The sequence below is a fragment of the Solanum dulcamara genome, chromosome 6 (assembly GCF_947179165.1).
Source record: "Solanum dulcamara chromosome 6, daSolDulc1.2, whole genome shotgun sequence".
Lineage (NCBI taxonomy): Eukaryota > Viridiplantae > Streptophyta > Magnoliopsida > Solanales > Solanaceae > Solanum > Solanum dulcamara.
In genome coordinates this window covers 9,411,061-9,433,202 of record NC_077242.1, presented here as the reverse complement: position 1 = coordinate 9,433,202, position 22,142 = coordinate 9,411,061, and the positions used below count along the sequence as shown (strand labels likewise).

At 30.1% G+C, this 22,142-nt stretch overlaps 2 protein-coding genes across 2 annotated transcripts; both read right to left on the bottom strand.

Annotated features, from left to right (window-relative positions):
• Window positions 1-3,833: 3,833 nt before the first annotated feature.
• On the bottom strand, window positions 3,834-5,861 carry LOC129892679 (mitogen-activated protein kinase kinase kinase 18-like). The gene is made up of 2 exons (XM_055968263.1): window positions 5,850-5,861; window positions 3,834-4,569 (listed from the first exon to the last, which is right to left on the bottom strand). The coding sequence occupies exons 1-2, from the start codon at window positions 5,859-5,861 to the stop codon at window positions 3,997-3,999; spliced, it is 585 nt and encodes a 194-aa protein (XP_055824238.1). The 3' UTR covers window positions 3,834-3,996.
• Window positions 5,862-14,083: 8,222 nt separating this feature from the next.
• LOC129892236 (mitogen-activated protein kinase kinase kinase 18-like) lies at window positions 14,084-15,463 on the bottom strand. The gene has a single exon (XM_055967797.1). It carries the CDS (start codon window positions 15,290-15,292, stop codon window positions 14,267-14,269), a length of 1,026 nt encoding a protein of 341 aa, XP_055823772.1. The 5' UTR covers window positions 15,293-15,463; the 3' UTR covers window positions 14,084-14,266.
• Between the last annotated feature and the right edge of the window lie 6,679 nt (window positions 15,464-22,142).

The following is a 22,142-nucleotide window of genomic DNA, read 5'->3' as shown; positions in this document are numbered from 1 at the left end:
TTAGGAAAAAAAAAACAAGAAGTGGAAGATTAACTATACACGCTTCAATAATGGATTACAATCAAAAATATCTTTCTTAAAATCTTGAGCTAAAAGTTTAAAAAATGGTTAAGTTGTTAACTAAGTGAAATGAAGACGAAAAAGGCAATCGAGGAAGCAAAATGATTAATACTTATTTGCGCCAAATATCAAATCAATTCAATTTATCATGATTGAGTGATTTAATAAAGCAAAAATATGCATTTATTAATCATGGTTATTAAATGACAGATGAGATTTCAAAAACGATTCTTCTTGGAATAACAATGATGAAATATCTTTTTATAAATCAACAAAAGTAATTCACGAGTTCTAGAAATAACCGTAATTTGATCACAAAATAGACACCTCACACTTCCTTATAAGAGACAACTTAGCCTCATCTATCTTGATTTAGCTTATGACATATCCCTAGCTAGCTTCGTATCAAGGTCACGATCATTACCATCACTAAGGCTAATTCGAAACGGAAGATCAACCCCCTTCTAGAAGTAATATGAGATATTGCCTTTTCGTCATGCTAAAGTAAGAATCAGATATACGATGAGAGGTTTTAAACCATTCCAATACACTGTGACAAAAAGTTGGCCTTTTAGCAAGTGGTAGTAGCTTCTACATCAAGAGTATGTAAATTTTAAATTCGATGTGGCAAAAGTGTGTTTTGTGAAAAGTGCACCAATCATTCCTTCAATTTTCCACAAGTTTTCTATTAGATGCCGACTTCGTAACTATTACTCACCGTCTCATTTTATATGACATTGTTTGACGTAACATAATGTTAAAAAAAAAGAATACTTTTAAAACTTGTTATTTAAAATAAACTTTAAATATTTGTGTCATTGTAAATCATTTTATTAAGGGTAAAAATAATAATTTAAAGTTAAATTATTTCTAATTATAGTAAGATGATATTATTTTTGATAGATTTTTTTAAAAAAAAGATATCACATAAAATGAAACGAAGGAGGGAGTATTTATTTAAAATGTGTCTTGACCTACTTCCTTTTCTTTTCAACTATTTATTCTTTTTTTTTTCCCTTTTTCCTTCTACGAGAGGCATAGCATCTATATATTTTATTCCATGAAATGGCTTGTACATATGGTGTACGCATATTGTTTTACTTAGAATACTCCAAGAAATGCCATGGACATATGGTGTGCGTATTATTAAAGACACACAATATCAATACCAATATATTATTTATCTACATAGTAAGCAGGGAAATAGCTAAGAATATTCAACAAGAAGTAGTCATGATATATATAGACCATTGTGATTAAACTCATCACATATTCATAATTTGAATAATCTAGTGGTTTGACTTTAATTAAGGAGAAGTTAAAACAACAAAATTAATGGGACACAAAGGGTGTGAAAGAAGTTGCAACAATAGAATATTATAGGTTTTAGTATTGGCGATTGGCCATACATTTTCCCCTAGATTTTGAAAATTTTCTTTAAATATATATTTGTTTAGTCATATATTTTGAACGAGATTTTAAAAATTTGTCCTCAAATAAATTTTAGATTCCAAAATCTGATCGAAAGAAATTTCACTTTTACGCACAAAAAATTATTATTTTTAAATAAAATACATGTTTAAATACAATTTTAAATTAAAAAAAATTACAATTTCAAAAATTCAAATCTTCATTTATAAAACCTATGACTAATCAGGAGCTAATTAGTGACAAAATAGGTAGGGTTTAGTTTTAAAGTAAAGGCAAGATAAAAAAAAACGAAAGATTGCGTCATCCCTAGGGCCTCATGCCGTATGAAATTAGCATCTAAATCTAACAATAATATATTAGAGTAGATTACAAATCAGCTACCACTAATTAATTATTTAATCAATGCTATTCCATTTGCCATGCCATGCTGTCCCATTTATGGAGGCGTGGCTTGTGAGTTAGCTAATGATCATGCGAGGTTGTTTAAGCTATTTTTAATACTAATTTAAATAACAGTTGCATGGATATTTGGAAGTTTATGTTTTAACGCTATTATATGCATTTTACTTGATTTTTTAATTATTTTTTTTAAGTTTTGTGAATGGAAGACTGAAAGTCCCAAAAATTTAAAAGTTGGTCTGAGCCAATGTTGAGAACTTAATATTTGAAGATTAAATTTTTAAAATTATTCTGATTAAATAAATAATTGAAAATAAATTTTTATTATCTAATTCAAAATTTATGATTAAATGCTAGTTTTAATTAATTTGATTCTTAAAAGAAAAGGATATCACTTGGATTTTGAACTCTCTGAACGGAAGGTAGTGACAGAGTCATGATTTTTTCATTAAGGGAGGTAAACAGACAAAAAGGTTAATGGAGATTCAAAATCTACTATATATATCTAAATATAATTTTAACCATATATAACAGTTTAATTTTAACCAAAATTTGCTATCTTTAATTATGGTTTGAATTTGTATAATTTAAAATTTGTATAATATAATTTTTATAACTTTTGGATAATATAATTTTGTATAATAAAATTTGTATTACTATTTAAAGTTCAGATATTTGTGTTTGTATAAATTCGTTATTTTGAGTTTATACAAAAATAGATCAATTATCTGCGAATTATACAAACGAGACAACTTAAACTATAACTACAACCTGTAAATATGTAAACTATAATAAAAAAAGTTTAATTACGTTTATTATAGCAGTTATTTAGGAAATTTCCTCTTAATAAAATACTATTATTTAATTAACATGATTTTTTGATTACATAAAAGTTTCACTTATGAAATAAAACACAGAACCGAAAGGAGTAGTAATATTTAATACCTTTCCAATATTTGTTGGTGGATGGTAAGCGCCAAAGGCATGAAATGAATATATGTTGTTCAAGAGTAGATGTAAAATTAGCCTAATGAAAATATGATTTATTTGAGTCGCTCAAGTTTAGAGGAATTAATGTCCCTCTTATTTATTATTAATTTTTTTTTTAATAAATGTGAAAAGTCAAAATTTAACAAATAAAAGAAATGAGGGATCACTTAGCCTTATTAAAAAGGACCAAGTGATGTCACAACATTACCATTTTGTTGCATCTTTCTCTGTTAGCTTTTTATCTGTCTTTTTCTTTTGGATGTTAGAGGTTCACTAAACGACTAAATTTCAAACATTATTTAATAGAAAAATCTTTTGAATATTACTAAAAGTATCTAGAATTCTTTCTGAACACTGAAACTATCCGTTATCTTGTAAACCATCAGAACAGAGCAAAAATTACAGCAACATCTGTTTGTACACTACATAGAAAATTTAGAGCAAGATCATTGTTCCATTATTAGTTATTATTGAGTTTAATTGATAGTTTGAATGAGAAATTGAGGAAAAAAGAAGTGGAGAGAAAAATGATTTGTTCTCTCTTGCTTTATAAAATAAGTTTGGGTCCCACATAGGTGGTGGAAAGGAAAAGTCTCCTACTTAAAAGTAGAAGCACTCCTTCATGTTGCTAAAGGGTCAAGAAGAGGGTCGCTGTCGTCGTCGTTGCTCGCTCGGTTCGGCTTCGGCTACGGCTACGGCTTCAGATTTGTATTTCCCTCCGTTTTTCCAACGGAGCAAATAATCTATATATATCTGTTAATCCTCAGAATGTTCCATACGAAAATTCTAAAATAACATCTTCTTCTCCTTCTTTCTGCACTTCCTAAAACTCGTGTGATATACAACCATCAAATAGTTTGTAGTCACCATAATTTGTTGTACCGCTATTTTGGTGAGTAAATCGTTCTATCCTGGGAGGAAAGATTCTAAAACCTTTGGTACATTGAGGGGAATAATTTCCTTAATGACACACTGTGCATTCAGTGGGCTCGATTTCTTGTTCTTACATAATTTTACCAAACACTGTTCTTATTTTCTGTTCTGGTTCTATCTTTTATTTCAGAATTTATTATTGGTGTTTCATCATTTGTTTTCAATACAGTTTACTAACAGTTATTAACTACAGTTGCTTCTAACTGTGATCCACCTCTCATCATCATTCCATCTCCACTTCAATTCTCCTGAATTCAAACCCAATTGTCTTATTCTTTGCAGTGGAGAGCTAACTGTTTGGAATATTGTAGAATCCACAATTTCTGATTCATTCCATATGTCTTGATCAAGAATGCTTGTTGGAGAGCTCGTCATAAAATCTTGATTTGCTGACATAGAATTCAAATTAGATTCTTCTAGAAATGAATGTTTGAGGAGCTCTTTAGCTGTCCATCTTTTTCTTGCTGGTAAGGATAGAAATTTTGGAATTTCTGGGGATTGCCCAGAAAATGCAATTCTGTAAAGCAATGAAGCTGCGTTTGTCACATTAGTCCATGGTGATCTACCGGTGGCCATTTCAATAATTGTACATCCCAATCCCCAAATATCAGCTGCACACCCCTGTACTTCCCCACGCGCCACCTCCGGTGCCATGAGCATCAGCGTGCCGCCAATTGGCTTTGCGCCACCGTCCCTCTCCGCCGGATCAATCCACCTGGAAGTTTTTAGAAAGTGTTCTGTTTTTGGTTCGTTGGGCTGAGCTTAGATGACTTTTTTTTTTTCATTCGGTGTTCGAAGTTAATGAAGCTCTGATTAAATTCGAACTAAGCACTGCACGACTCATTTGAAAGTGGCTCCCAACATAATTTTTTTTATATTAGGATTCGAATCTGAAACTTATGATTAAGAATAAAACAGTGCCACCAATGCAACACAATCCACGGCCTCCTTTTTTCCTCTTTACTTTATAGAGTTTGAAAATTTATTTACAACGTGGCCAAATAGCTGTGGCCATGCGGCAGATTGAGTTAGGCTGGTGGATTGCAATTAATTGGCCAATTGATTTTGTATCCACGTGGCAAAATATTGTATTTCAAAGAAGTTAATTTATATTGATTGAAATAAGTTGGATGGTTTAGGTTGCTGTTAATAAATGAGTATCTTTTCAAGAGAGTTGGTTGAAGAACCAACAAAACTTTCTACTCACTTCTTCAGAATATTCCACTTTTTGTGTGGCATTGAATTCAAATGGAGTTTGAATTCATTGACATTTGTTACATGTTTATCCACTAAAATTTTTTCAATAATATTTAAATTTCAAGAACTGGACAAGCATGAAGTCAACCGTCTTTTTTTTTTTTTTTGCCAAATTATAGATTTGGGAAGTCTTTAAAGGGTAAAGACCTTACGTAATAAACAAGAAGTGGAAGATTAACTAAATACCCTTCAAGGTTTACAATCAAAGAGGTGTCCTTTCTAATTTTTAGAATACAGTATAACTTCTAAATTAAAACTCGACAAATTAATAAATTTTTTAAAATAATAATTTTTTTGATCCCTATTTGGATTAGTGGAAAATCAATAATTTCGATAAGATAATAAAATAATATATTTTCAGAAGATCCTTATATAAATTTATGGTTTCATTAATATTATAAATTAATAATTTTTTAAAACTACAAAATATCTAAGATAATTTAGTGAAATATGATTATAGTTTTTTTTTTTAAAAAAAATTGTTAAAATTTAAATCTAGTTGAAGCTGATATCTAATTTTTTTTTATTACATCCAAAAGTTTGGATGTTGTCATGTCGAACTGCACCAAAAAATTGTGAAGAGTTTCAGACACAATAAGTGTGTATTTCTTTATGCGTAATTGGTTCCAAAGATATTGCATCATTTTCAACTTTATCATCAATATTATTTTTCACCGATGATATCCACAATTTTTTCTAAGCTCTGAACCGTTGAATATGTATCATTTTCATCTGAGTAATCTAATTCATGACCTTAAATTCATAAATATCGTTTTTACCAGAGAGTTCATTTACGGAAAAACAAAATATCGGTAATGATATGATAATTTTTTTTAAAAGGCAAGATCATCGATCCCCTTGGCTTCTAGAAGTAATAATAACATAAAAATTTGCTTTACCGTCATGCCAAAGGAAGAATCATACATACGTTGAGAAGTTTTCAAACCATTAAAATATTCTGAAGAGTGCAACAATCATACTTTCAATTTTCCACAAGTTTCCATCTGAGGCTGACTTCTCAACTATTACTGGTTACTTATTTAAAATATATTATAAAATATTCTATGAAATGTCTGTGCACATATGATAAACGGTACAAACAATTTCAACGTATATATATATATTATTTTATTTTTAAAAAAACGTATCTATATATTATATAACCCATTTTTCTTGAATACTCCACGAAATGTCATGCGCATATGCTGTGCTTAGTATAAAAGGCACACACAAGGTCAATTAAAGAAGTTGCAACAAATTTCATTACTATAGAAAAAAGGATTTGACTCTTTGAAGAACATTTATATATAGTGACAAAAATACAAAATATATAGGTGGGGGTTTAGTTTTAAATTAAAGGCAAAATTAAAATAATAAACAAAACCTCATGCCGTATGACGCAGTACCTGTATTAAAAAATAGGATCTAAATCTAACAAATCATATAAGTATTAGAGTAGATTATAAATCATATATAGGAGTACTTATTTAATCAATGGTCCTATATTGCCATGCCATATGGTGTCCCATGTATGCCTTGGGGCTTGTGAGTTAGCTAATGATCATGAGAATTGAGAGGTTATTTAAGCTCAAGTCACGTGGCTCTTTTTTAAATTCCAATATAACCACTTTTATTTGAATGGTTAAGTTCCTTAATTTCTTTTGAAGGAAAAATCATGAAACACAATTTTCAAAGATCTTTATGTTATTACTAGACATAGGTGCCCGTGCTAATACGGGCTCAATATCTATTATTTTTTTTTTTTTCAATTTATATGACATAGATAGAATTTAAAGAGTTGGTCAGATTTTTATATGTCTTTTAAATATTTTAAGTTATTAATTATTGTGATTTATAATTTTTTTATTTAATTTTTAAATAATATATATTACTCCCTTTGTCCCAATGTATATAGCACCAGTAAAATTTCAAGATTTAATCAAATGTTGTTAATTATTGATTTACAATACTTTTTACATAGTTTTCAAATTATTGAGATTTATAATATATGTAACTTCTTTTGTCCCATTTTATGTGACACTGATAGATTAATTTTGAGAATTAATCGATATTTTTATATGTTTTTAAAAATATTTTGAGTTGTCAATTATTTATAACCCCTTAAGAATTAAGAAATTCAGTATCTATTTTACCATAATATCCATATTAATTGGTGTATGGATGGCCTTGGAGCCCTTTTTTTAATTTCATTGGGGTGAATTTCGCGTCGACGAGTGAAGCTGCTCGAGATGTTAGAAGGTGCAAAATCAATGGGTGTAGGAGATGCTACAATTGATTCAGCGGGAGTTGCTGTCGGTATCCATTTCCCTCCCTTTCCTGCTAGGATTGGAAATCCTGTATTTTACCATACGATTGAGTCCTTGGGTTTCCTAACACGTCTTTTTTTTTTTTTATCTTTTTCATATCTGAATATCTTTGTCGAGTTGCTTGGCACCATAAGCAAATCAATGTTCCGCAGCGGAAAATCATATGCCGAAGACTCCTCGCCTGAGGGCTGGAGCCATGGTGGGGGTTCGGGGTGTGTAATATCTAAAATTTCGATAGAAAATATTTTGATTGGAAAATTATCCATTTTTCTCTTAGACAAAAAGGATTCCATCTCCTAGACTTTGTTCACATTCAGTAGCAGCTTGTCTTGCTTGATTGGTTAAAGAGAGCGCTTTGATAAGACTGTTCCGTAGAGAGTGTGGCTAAACACTTCTTCACCTTTCGGCCTTCAAAGGAATGGTCGGAACTGTGATCCCGATTAGATAGTTGCATTCTTCTCCTCTCTCTATTTTGGCTTGGGGCACTGTTAGGCTCATCTCTCTGAGTTCGAGCTGTTGAAAGATAGAGCATGACACAATGGAGCATCTTAGACAAGATGAAGTATTTTTTGCAATTTTAAAATATATAAAAAAAATTAAAAAATAAGACAAACAAATTAAAACGGAAGAACCACAAAAAAATAACAGATATACTCTCAAGCTACTCAAGCAGGCATGTCGACCTCCTGCCTACTTGAGCAGCTTAACTCCCTCTTAGAATATAGTAGTATATATAAATCCGTATTTAATATAATACGAACTGTAAATGCAAATAAAAAATATTAATAGCAACATAAAATGAAGGATGAAAATTCAAGCTCAGTGAATTCATAGTGTGTCCATATAAAAATTATTCCGTTCAAGTATCAAGGTTATAGAATAGAACAATTTAATTCAACAGAATAGTGGTACCTCAAATTCCGCCAACTTCGAACTCACTCAATTAGGACTTCAAATCACACTTGGGTATTAAGAAAAGAAGAATAGTAAACTTATAAAATTCGTTTGAAAAATGAGAGAAAACTCCTCTATTTATAAACAACAAAGGGCAATATCAACAAGTGTTTATTAGAAAAGTTACGATCCTTGAGAAATAATACACTCCTCGGGAAAGTCACAATCTTCCACGAAAAAATACTTTATTTTTCATTCACACCTTTTAGTTGCCATTTGGTTCCAAGTTCACAAATATTCTTGGCAAGTTATTCTTGGGAGAAATTTTGGTAAAGTTCCACCATGCGTTTGGCCACAAAATTTTTCAATTTTTGGTGAAATTTTAAAAAATATTATTTTATACCTGTAAGTTCTGAAAATTATTAAAAATACACATAAGTTTGTGTTATTATTTTATAATGAACATTTTCCGTTAAAAAAATCTTATAACATAATTAATAACAATCAACAACAACAAAATAAGTAATAACAATATAGGTAATAGAAATACATTAATTGAATTAAAAACAAATTATTCTTTTTTCCCAATCTTGTCACTCAAACTATTCTTTTCCGGAGAGGATATTAACAAACTATTCTTTTATAAAATCTTCCACATTCTACGAACAATCTCTTCCCGACAAGCTTTCATTTCTAGATCAAATGACGGAAAAATGAAGCAATAGTGTTACTCTGAGTCTATTCTTCATTATTTTCATCAACGATCATATCATCACTTTTATATTCCGTGAATATTCCATCACTGCTTTGATTTTCACGCAAAAAATTACGTAATACGGTAATATGGCGCAAACAACTACTACTTTCACCTACATGTTGAAGTCATAGTTGTTCATGCCTTGTAGTATTCTTAATCTACTTTTCCACGCACCAAATGTTCTTTCAGTTACATTACGCAAAGAGGCATGTCTATTGTTAAATAACTCTTTGCCATTCTTAGGCTCTCTTTCACTTCCCCTGTAGTTTTGCAAATGATATCGCATTCCTTTAATAGAAATATGGTTGTTGGCTCTTTGAGAAGGTTTCATTAAACAGGGTAAGTGGACATTTTTATAGATAAATTTTAATTAAGAGGGATTAATAGTATTGATTGATCATATTAATGGAGTAAGTTGGTAGATAAATATTTAATTAAAATAAATAAATAATTTGTGCTTTTATAAAATATAAAAGTTTGGAGTTATTTTTAAATTTTTAAAATTTCCCAAGTTTTCAAGTTCTAATTTTTTAAAACTTCGGAACTTGAAGATTTTGCCAAATATATTAGCCAAGTAATGATAAATTATATAGACAAACACAAAATTCCAAATATTTTTTAAGTTTTTTTCAAAAATTATTTGGGTCACTTAAAATCCAACACTTTACTGATTATTAATTTGTTTTACCAGTCATAAAAAGCAATTATGATCACATGCTTATAAAAAGCGGCTGTATAGAAGTTCATAGTGTTAGTATATAAACTTTTTAATTATGTCGTGCGTACGTGTAAGTAGTGAAACTGTATTTAAAAATCGTAGGTGCCTAAACCAAGTTCAACACATAGTAGTAAGCATGTCTAAACATTGTGGAGGGAGATATGTTGGGTTTAAGAAATTGTGAATTGGGAAATGAGAAAATGAGAATTGGAAAATATGGGGGAACAAATGAAAGAAAAATTTAAAAAGTCATTTTTTCTTCACTGATAAAAGAAAGAAACAAATTTGTTTTTATATTAGAAAACACTTACTTTAGCTCTTAAGGGGTTAGGTAGAGGATGCCTCCTCGCGCTGTCGTCATTGTCATCGCTCGGCTTCTGCAAATGATGTGATTGATTGATTTTTTAGAAAAATATTATTTGTTAATCTCATTAATTGATTTTCTTTTTCTGAATATTAATTCAGTATTAATTCGAAGTTGTTGATTAATTAATTAATTAATTCACAGATTAATTTGAATTAATTAAATTTGCGGAATTGAATTAACAAAATTAATTCGTACATTTGAAAAGACATCATGACTGTTCTAAATAGAGAGGTTTTCTCTTATTTTTCTACATCAAAATTTTCCCTTCTCTTGCATAAATTTCTTACAAGCAAATTGATCTTGTATGTTTCTGATCTCGTTGTTGAAGTTTGAGTTTGTCAAAATTACAGAAGTTTAAAGTATCTCTATTTCTGTAATAGTTTATTCGTTTTATCTTCAGAGAAAATAATCTTTAACCTCGGGTACATTGACAAGATTAAATTCCTTAAGGACACATAGTAGATTTTGTGGACTCGGATAGTTCTTTTTATTTTCATCTTTATTATTTTTGCTTTGCTAACTTTGATACAGGAGATAACAAGCTTAAGGATTTGATTTATTTTTTTGTATCTGAGGTTTCTGGATATTAAAACTTTTTTGATTTTCTACTCTGTCTGAATCTGATACTGATTCGAAAAAGATAAAAATTTCATTAGTATTCAAGGTTTATTCGGTTAACGATTGGAAGAACATAAAAACTTCATTGTTAAACTACAAACAAATTGTATAAAGATTGTATTTCTGCTTCATCTTATTCTATTTGAGGGTTGGAGACTAAAATCGAAAGATTTTCTACTCCAGTGATTAACTTGGTTCGACGAAATAAAATCTTCATCACGTTAATTAAGTTTTTGTTTCTCTCGGTTCGAAGATATAAAAATTTCATCGAGTTGAACAAGAATTCTTATTTGTTCATTTTGTTTTTTAATAATATTTTATTTTTTCAAACAAAATGGGAGATACCAATGTATCCAGTTCTAGAGCAAATACAATGGATTCATCTAGTCGACCAATATTTGTGCCTGCTCTGACTGTTGCAGAAAAGTTAGGCAAATTATGTGGTGTTGATTTTAAAAGGTGAAAACAAAAAAATATTTTTCTACCTAACCACTTTGAGTTTTCAGAGGTTTATCACTGAAGATGTTCCAGTCCTATCAGATGAAACTCCGGATAGCGAACGCTTTCTTGTAACAGAAGGATGGAAGCATTCTAACTTTCTATGCAATAATTATATTTTGAGTGGTTTGAAAGGTTGTTTATATAATGTCTACAACGTGTGTAAAACTTCAAAAGAGTTGTGGGATACGTTGGAGAAATACAAGACAGAGGATCCGAGACTTAAGAAATTTGTGGCAGCCAAATTTCTAGAGTTCAAAATGGTAGACAGTAAGACAGTAATGTCTCAAGTGCTGGAGTTGCAAATCATTATGCACGATCTCCATGCCAAAGATATGACCCATGTCAATATTTTTCTTAAAATTATTGATTTAAGATATTAAAAATAATTATATTATTATTAAAGGGACGGTCATCAATGAAATTTTTCAAGTAACAACCTTTATTGACAAAAATCTCCCAACTACGAATTAAGAAGTTTAAGGAAAATTGTTATAATTTTAACAAGGCTAGACATATGTATGTTGATTGTTGTCAAAGCTGAAAAATTGACGGCCAGTTTTGAACTTGGGTCATTTGACTTAATTTGAAGTCACTTCACCACTAGGCTAGCATTGCACTTGTTTTAATGGGATCAAAATTTAATAAATAACCAAAAAATTTTAAAAACTGATTAAATATATATATATATATATATATAGTGTTATTTTTCGATGAAGTGGGTTCATATGAACCCACTTGACCCATGGTATGTCTGCCCCTGATTGTCGTGTTCTCAAGAAGAAAAAGAAAAAAAGTCAAGTCAACATGATTGACACAAATGGGGACGTTGAAACTTGTGTGCTATGTTAACTGAATGCAACTTAGTAGGAAATCTCAAGGAGAGGTGACTTGATTTTGGAACCACCTCACATATTTGTGTTGTTCGAGAAGCTTTCGCAACTTATGCTCTTACTGCATCCGATGAGACTATTTACATGAGAAATTTTACAACAATAAAAGTTGAAGGCTATGAATTTTTTTTTCTAAAAATGACCTTTGACAAGGTGGTTAATCTGAACAACGTTTGTCATGTTCCGGAAATGAGAAAGAACATAATTTCTATGGACTCGGATAATTTTATTTCTTTTCATCTTAAAAATATTTTTTATTTTACTATTTTAAATACAGGGACAACAAGACATTGATAAATGAAAAATTTGGGAACAAAATAATTGAGAGATGAGTTGTTTAACCTGCCAATTTGGATATGAAGCAGCTGTAGTACAGGTGGATGTGGTGCTTTGCATGCTTTCACGTTGCCCTTTACTCCCTCTATTCCATATTAACTGAATTTTTAGAGTTTTTTCTATTATTCAAAATAGTTGAATTGTTTAAAGTTTAAGAGAAATATTTGAATCTTTTTTCATATTTACCATTTGCATTAATGGAGTTTTGTAATTTTCTAGAAGTTAAACTACATTACTTACAAAGTTATAATTCAATAAGAGACTATTTGTATTTATGATTTCACATTTAATTATTTTTATGACCTTGATTAAACAAAAAGGTAATAGACGAAAATATAATTCAAATTTTATCCTTAAATATTTTTCTTAATATATATATATATATATTATCTCAAAAATTTAATTAATATGAAATAAAGGAAGTACTATGTAGTAATTGTAGGAGGTAGCATATTCCTCCTCTTTTTTTTTTTTTTTTAATGAAATCAGAAAAGATTAAAGTTATTTTGCCTTATATACGTGCATGAATGATTTAATTCTTGGAGCCGGCGGCCTTGAAACTTGTTAGCATTGGGGTCATTAAATATGTTGGCATTATGAGACAAGAGACAACTGGACACTTTTCTGTCCTTGTTGATAACCATTTATTTGTGCGGCATAATGTCCACTATTTATTAGAGGTTTCTCCTTTCGAAGATTCGAATTTAGAATCTTTAATTAATTAAAAGTATGAAATTTTTTATTTATCTTACCACATCTCTATAACGGTGACACAACTAGATACTCTGTTGGTCTTATACCACTTTTAGATTTTCTTCAAAAATTATGTGCAAACTCTTATCATTTTGATAATTTTAAAAAAGGAAAGAAAAAAAATGAAAAATCTAAGAAGGGAAACATCCAGTATAACACATATCTTGTTGGATCATTCACATTCATGTATAGTGGGAGTCGAGCCACATCTGCTTTGCTGTTAGCAGACAAATCTACAATGCACATATAATGCTCTAATTAAAAAAATTTGTTAGTGGATGATTTAAGGTTGTTACTTTTTTTTTTCTTAATCTAAGATAGGTTTGGAACTCGGTCATATTTATACTATATAGAATATTTAGAAGGTGTTAAAAATATCTTTAAATTATGTGAAATTTATAATATTTGCATTTTGTTTATAGTTCGATCTGATCATGCCTCTACTGTTCTTTAATTGTAGTAATATGCCTTTATTTCACACAGAACCTAATATAACATAACTAGAATACTAATTAGTTTTATTAGATTATTATCGCAATCTCATTAGAGAAGCTTGTGCAATGAATTTGAGAGCCAATAGGAGAACGATTCTTGCAAAACTTGAAGAGTGTAAAGTGGTGGAGTGTAATTCATTCGTATTAAAAAAGGAGGACCAAAAGATGCTCACTACAAATCATGTCCACATACCATTTTGTTTTATCTTTTTTTGTTTGCTTTTTTATCTTAGTTTTTATCTCTCCTTTTCTTTTCTGTCTGAATTCACTAAACGACTAAATTTCAAAGTTTATTTCATCATACTTTTAACCTGTAGTTGTCACTATCCTCACGTGCTCTTTATCCTCATTACCTAAACATTATTTCAAGTAACTTTGTGCTAATACAAACTCTAGCAAGATGATAAAAATGGTATTTAAAAAGTTTTAAGGATCAAAATTAAAATTTCTTGACAGTTGGCAAGAGAGAACAATTTTTTTTTTTAATCTGTACACTATTGTATAGTACAAAATTTACAGCAAGATTTCATTGTTCCATGAGTTATTCACTGTTGCTTCTAACTGTGATCCATCTCTGATCATCATTCCATCTCCATTTCGATTCTCCTGAATTCGAACCCAACTCTCTTACCCTTTGCAGAGGACTAACTGTTTGTAATATTGTATAATCCATGGTTTCTGATTCCTCCACTGAATTCCAAATGTCTTGATCAAGAATGCTTGTTGGAGAGCTTGAGACAAAATCTTGAATTGCCATAGAATTCAAATTGGATTCCTCAAGAAATGGATGCTTGAGGAGTTGTTTAGCTGTCCATCTTTCTTTTGGATCTCTTCTCAAGCATTTGCTTAAGAAATCTCTTGCTTGTAAGGACAGGAATTTAGGAATTTCAGGGGATTCCCCAGAAAATGCAATTCTGTAAAGTAATGACGCCGCGTTTGTCACATTTGTCCAGACTGATCCACCAGTGGCCATTTCAATAATTGTACATCCCAATCCCCAGATATCAGCAGGACATCCCTGTTCTTCCCCACGCGCCACCTCTGGTGCCATGAACATCGGCGTTCCTCCAATTGGCTCGGTGGAAGAAGCCGCCCTACCACCGTCCCTCTCCGACGGATCAATCCACCTGGAACATCCAAAATCGGCAATTTTGGCACCGGTTTTTCCTAACAAAATGTTCTGCTCCTTTATGTCACAGTGTGCTATGTTCCTTGAATGTAGGTACTCTAGTCCGTGTACAATTTGCTTCGTGTAATACCCAATCAATGGCTCGTTCATCCGACCATCCTGTTTCCGAATTTCATCGGAAAGTGTACCGTTCGGCATGTACTCCATCATAAGATTAAACATGTGTTTAGCGTTCTCTTTCGTAACATCGTACCCCTTGTAGCTAACAATATAAGGAGAGCTCAATTCGGAAAGAATTTTCTGCTCCTTTTGTAATAACTGCGACTGGGATAGCTCTACTGACTTAACAGCAAAAACATCATCGGAGAAGCATGACTTGGCGACGGAGACGGCGGCGGTGGAACCGTGGCCTATAGTACTACCTCTGATCCAATCCATTTTAGAAGAAGAGTGAGAATTTTTTTAGTGTGTGTGTGTTTTTGGTTTGTTCGAATTAATCTGTAACAGAGGAGTATGTATACTTATATACAATAAGGCGGAATTTCTATTAGAATTTTGCCCTTTTACTCTATTAGAATTTGAAAATTGATTTAACGGGATTTATAACGTGGCCAAATGGTTATGGCCATTTCTTGGCCAATTGGGTTGTTGTAGCAACGTGGCAAAACATTTCAAGTTTAAAGAAGTTCATATCAATTTGATGTGTTAAATCTTTTAATTTATTTTGATTGAGTTGTTTTGTTTCCTATGGGGTTGTAACCACTTTTGAATAATAACCGTACGGGTTAGGGAAGGTGTTAATAAATATCTTTTTCATGACAATTGACATTGTTACATATTTATCCACTAAATTTACAATAAAATTTTATCTCCAAGAACTGGACAAACATGAAGTCAATCTAAAAAAGTTTGGCAAATTATAGAATTGGGAAGTCTTTAAAGACCTTAGGGAAAAAAACAAGAAGTGGGAGATTAACTATAATACTTCAAAAATTATCATCAACGCTGCCAAATTAGCTTATAATTAGTTATTTTCAGTTTATATATATTCATTTCGTAAATATCAAAAGTACTTGTAAATTAAAATTAGCCACAAATAAATCACACCTAACTTATGATTTTAAGCGGATAAAACAATGTCAAAACACCTAAAAATTATTTTTCAACAGTTGATATTTATCAATTATAACTTTTATTGAGCTAATTCAAAGGGGCTCTTAATTATTCAAATAATCAATTAAGTGAAATAAAGACGTGATAATTGCTTATGATGAGAGATTAGGCTATTTCAAAACGCCTGAAACTAACGTGAGAAATTGTTTTTTCGTCATTACGTTAAGAATATTCAGATCATTTCAAAACAGTGACTAAAAGTTGTCTTTTTAGTAGTGATCTGTACGTAGCTTTTAAATCAAGCGTATGGAAATCTTTCAATTTTCCATAAGCTTCCTTTAGATGCTGACCTTTTAAATATTACTTGGTGACTTACTTTAAATATGTCTTGACCAACTTCCTTTTCGTTTCAAATTCAAATATTTATTCTTTTAGTTTTCTCTTTCCTTCTATAAGAGGCATAGCATCAATATATAATAAAATATTCAATGAAATGTGTCGTACATATGGTGTGCGTATGTTATTAAATATATATACGCGCTGCACAGACAATTTCGAAGTGTATGTATTGTAATCCCTTTACTTGAATACTCCACGAAATGTCATGCGTATATGGAGTGTGTATTATAAGAGGCACACACAGTGTCAACACCAATGTTTGTTTAACTCTTTTATATAGAATTTCAAATTTGACACATATTTTTTTAAAAAAAATAAAATAATCAAAGGGTAATAGATGATTGACCAAGTACATATAAGCAAATTTTCAGTTCATTCTCCAACAAATGTGGACTTTAACAATTTTAACACATCCCCTTCACGCCCAGACCTAACTGGACTAAAATCATGTAAAATTAGGTTTTGGGTCTAACTCACACCCCATTAGTTAGTTCAAAAGGAGGATTGCCCAAATCTTATAAGAAAATTGCTCATCTCATTAATTAACCACCGTCTACTGATGTGAAATTTTTTCATTCTTCAATACCCCACCTCACGCCTAAAATTGAATATCTGATGAATGGACAAATTTAATTTGGGACCCTAACATCAGCTGAGCCATTAAATTTTCCAGTGTAGTTTTTTATATCGGACTTGATACATGCTATCTCACGTATGAAGGCGTGGCTTGTGATTTAGCTGATGATTATGAGTGATTTTTTAAACTCATGAAATCACATGACTCTTTTTTAAATTACAAATTTAAGCACTTTAATTTGAATTGGTTAATCTCCTTAATTCTTTTCTTGATTAGAAAAGTTGGATGAAAACGAAATCATTCATCCAACGGTCTTAATAGATTACGTAATAATGAATTCTCTACTATTAGATTTGTGATGTTATCAATATTTTGTATATATCCTTGTGACACATTACACCGTCTTTTTGTGAAAAGTATTAGACAAAGAAAGGCTGGCAATTGTTGCCACAATTAATTCGGGCAAAAACTTACAAACATTATTTACGTCAAATTAATAAACACATAATACATATTTGTATATAAACATTCAGCATTTAATTACAATTATAACTTTATTAAATCAGTTAACAATTTTAGATTTATATAATTTGATATAACATTCCATATGGATAAGTTTCAATTCGTCTCTTAAAGATTTAATAGTCAATATGGTCTAACTTATGGAAGTCAAAAGTATTAGAGTATCTTTTTTCTTTCAAACAAAATATTTCTTTTAAAAAATTAAGGTGTTTGATCAAGCTTTTAAAAAAAAATAAAAGATAATAATATTTTTAAATAGTAATAAAACAATTTTTCGGAGCTAAAATAATAATTTTTCCTCAAAACCACATTTGGAACCTTGGCCAAAGCATAAAATGATTAGCTAATATTGCAAAAGTGTTTACAAATTGACGAGCTACACATAAATTATATAAAAGTACTTTTTTTAAAACAAAAAGTATTACTACGGACAAGTTTTTTTTAAAATAAATTAACTTCGGAAGGTTGATCAAACAAACTACAAACGGTTGCCAAATGATCAAAACAGAAAAGGGCAAAAACATAATTTGACAGCTGATTTCTGCTTAAATAACCTACAAAATCCCTCATTTTCCACTGGAATTTAGTTTTTATTGCAAAGAAAGCAGCCTATGATATATCCAATATCAATTTATTGTCACGGATATATTTTGAAAGTACCAAAGGGACTGCATAGGCGCACCTGGAATTTGAATAATCTGGGTGCACTAATATTATTTTAATTCAGGCATTAGCAAAAATTTTAATGGCAATTAACGAATAATATAGTATTTGATTAGTTATTAATGGTTTGAACAAAACTGAAAATATTAAATACAAATATATAGATCAAATATGAGCTCTAAGCTAATACTTAACTTTACTTTGTTATAGTATGAGTTTAAGCCATTAAAGATAATATGTAGACTTTAACTTTCTTAAAACAATCGAGTGTGATAGCTCAATTGTCAAGGTGGATTTTTTCTACTGAATGGTTATGAGTTCAAATATCTTATTTAGCAATTTTAATGTTATAAATAAGTCCTTCAAATTCAAAACTTATAATAAAAACCCTGATATAGGATTCTAGACAGGATTGAACTCTGGTCATGCGAGTGGGTGCTTTATCTTGCACTAGCCAGCTCAAATGCACTTCTATGCTTACCATGGACGCACGATTAATTATATGTTAGTTTCTGTCAGTTTTTCAAGATAAATATACATATATAAACATGATTTTTTTTGAAGTTAACGAGTGCACGTGCACCCCACTTACAGTGGCGGATGCAGAATTTTAATTTAGGGGGTTCAACATATAAAGAAAGGAAATAAGCAAAGAAAAATTAAAGCAGACGTTTGCTAAATTTTAACTCGCCTTATTTGTCCTTTTAACATTTCTTTCCATTTTTCTCTACACCGTCGAGCCTTTTTTAAAAAAATATATTTTTTTTTAACTTTCACTTTGCACTGTCCTACTTTATTTTAAACTTTCTATTTTTTCTTTTAAATTAATGCCCCACAAAAGATAAGTTTCTTAAAAAAGTGTGTATTGAATTATTAATATCATAATATATTTTTTTGAAATTGATAAAGAAATAAAAAATATTATGATATTAATAATTCAATATTTACACTTTTTTTAAAATAATATATTTTTAGTACTCAATAATAATAGTAATAATAACAAAAGATGTTGAACAACATCAATATATTAATATGTAGAATGATAAAAATATAGTTGAAAAGAACTCACTATATAACTCAATAAATAATATATAAAATTTAACAAAACGAGATATGCATAGTGTGTTATTTCTTTTTTTTGGTGGAAAAGTGTGTTAATATTGAAAATCAGTTAGAAATTATAGAAATCTAGTTAGGGCTTATATGTGAGCATGAAAAAGAGAGAATAGGAATATTTTTCATTCCAATTACATAAAAAATATATATAATTTTTTTTTTAAATAAAATATTTAAACTTAAGAAAAATAAAAAAATAATTAAGTAAATAACAAATATACACAAATGGGCTAACTACTTTTTGTCTACCTAGCCACAATTGCTCATTTGAGAGTGAGAAAGGCTCAAGCCCAACAACATATCCAAAGCCCCAAATGCACATTAAATAGAAAAGGGAGTGAGAAACTTTTAAAAACTTTTAAAAACTTTTAAAAAAAGACTTGAGAGAGAATCGAACTCACAACCTTAGTTATAAATTGAACCCCCTTGACCGCTAAGCCATTCTTTTCAATTGTACTAAGGGGGTTCATTAAAGGGTATATATCAATAATATTCAAATTTAACCTTCTATATACAACGTAATTTTTCGATTGAGGGGGTTCGGATGAACCCCCTCACTCCCATGTAGATCCGCCCATGCCCAGTTATGTGTGGATCCGCCTCTGAAAAGTGAGGGTATCACTTTTACCCAATCACAATATGATATAAGTAGTGAAACTGTATTAATTATTATTTGTAAAAAGTAGTTAGGTGCCTAAACCAAGTTGACAAGACTTGGTAGTAAGCATGTCTAAACATTGTGGAGGGTAACATTGTGACATGTCAACTGAAGATGCTATATAGATTTTGGAAAACAGGGAACAACATAATTGAGATGAGTTGGTTAGTCTGCCAATTCAATGTGAAAGCACCTCATGTTGTACAGGTTGGATAAATATTGTACTTGCCCTAGACTATGTACGATTTTTTTTTTTTAAAATAAAATAATTAATGAGATCAGAAAAGATTCACATCGTTGTGCCTTGTGTGAATGGAACCGGTCGCAGGGTTTAAATTTTCACTAAGGAGATTTAGATTATAAAGAATAAGCATATAAAGAATTTAAAGAAAGATCAACATCTACTGTATTCATATAAAAAATTATTTTTAATATCATGTATTAATAGTTTAAATTTCTGTTAAGAGAGTTTGAATGAATCCTTTCGGTGCAGCCTCGCTCCGCCCTGCCTACCATTCATATGAAATTTGCTTCCATTTGGGTCATTAAATATGCTGCCATTGTGAGATGGGGAAGCTATATATACAATTTTATTATAATTATTTGGTGTTTAATTAATTCAAATTCGTATTGCATAAGATTTATAAAAAAGAGAAGTGATTTTTATCATATATATTTTTATTTAAGGGCTTAAATCTAATATGACAATACTTTGATTAAGAATGAAGAAAATTTTGTCAATCAAAGAAAAAAACATGCATTGATAGTAGACAAGTAGTTTGATGAATACAAAACATATCTTGTTGGATCATTCACATTCATGTGTAGTTGGAGTCGAACCACATTTGCTTTGGTGTTAGCAGACAAATGTACAATGTATATGTAATACTCCAATTAAAAAAAGATTGTTAGTGGATGATTTAAGGTTGTCCTTTTTCTCTTAATCCAATAAAAAAAAGTTTTCTTAGTGGAGATGATATCTTAATAAAATACTTCCACTGATTTGAAGCGTGTGAATTAAACTATTTAATGTTAGATGTGAATGCAAGTGTAGAATTTTTTTTTTTAAAAAAAAATTAAAATTTACATATAATAAGGAAGGTTCGAATTAAAACTAATACTATCAAATTTTGAAGAAAAATATACATAGAGCCCGTTTGGATTGGCTTTAAGTTGGTCAAAATCAACTTAAAGCCTCTTTTTAGCTTTTGGACGTGTTTGCCTAATGCTGACTTTAAGCCATAAAGTTCTTAAAGTCAGTCAAAAACGAAAAGTTAAGATTCCTAACTTTTTTTTCCAAAGTGCTTAAAGTCATTTTCTTTGACCATGAAAATTACTTTTATATCCCTTATATTTTAACTAAATTCTCAACTACCTTTTTTTTATTCTTTTAACCCTAAAATTCACATCACTTTTATCCAAACACTCAACTGCTTATTTATAAAAATAACTTTCAGCATTTCAAAGTTCTAAAATCACTTCATACATAAAAACTACTTTTTTTAAGCTCATCCAAACGGGCTCATATATACCACGTATAAAGTTAATAAAGAATTGTTGTAATGAAGATCAAATTTTCTAAAGTATTAGCAAATGAGTGGTAGCTAGCTAGAATAATCTTCACAATATTAACAACAATATGAAATACAGGATATAAGTTAGTGGAGTAATAATATTTGTATAGACCTTCTGAGCTTGTCAAATTTTCTCTCCTTCATTATGAAAGTTATTCGGTAAGCAAGATCTTTGATTGATGTGTCTAAATAAGATTGATCAATGGCAGCTGCTTGGAGTTTTCTCTATAGCTTAATTGAACTACCCCGCTCTTAGTTTGGATTCTTGCTTGATGAGGCGTCCCTTCTTTGCTCTTGGATTGGACTAAGCGGCAATCCTTACTGTGAAAGCAAACCTTGTCATTCTTCTCCTTCAATGCCAGTGGAATATATATGGACTAAGACAAATCAATTCGTACGTGTCATGCAATCAGAGATCAATGATTTTTATTTGGTAAATTAATCAGCTAAATTGTATTGTGGTTTCACGTCCCTTCCTCAGCCTTAAACTTCTTAAAACGAAAAAAGAATTTACCTATATATATTGACAAGTTCTTTTTTCAAATTTCGATATATTAGTAATTTATTTTAATATATAAACTGTCTTAATTTCTATGAATATTTATTTTAAATTACTTTTAAGTTACGTGATAATATAAGTATATATTTTCCTTTTAGTTATGTGTA

Bases quoted from the DNA above. Each gene is read 5' to 3' on its own strand.
- LOC129892236 (XM_055967797.1), bottom strand. From the start codon at position 15,292: ATGGATTGGATCAGAGGTAGTACTATAGGCCACGGTTCCACCGCCGCC.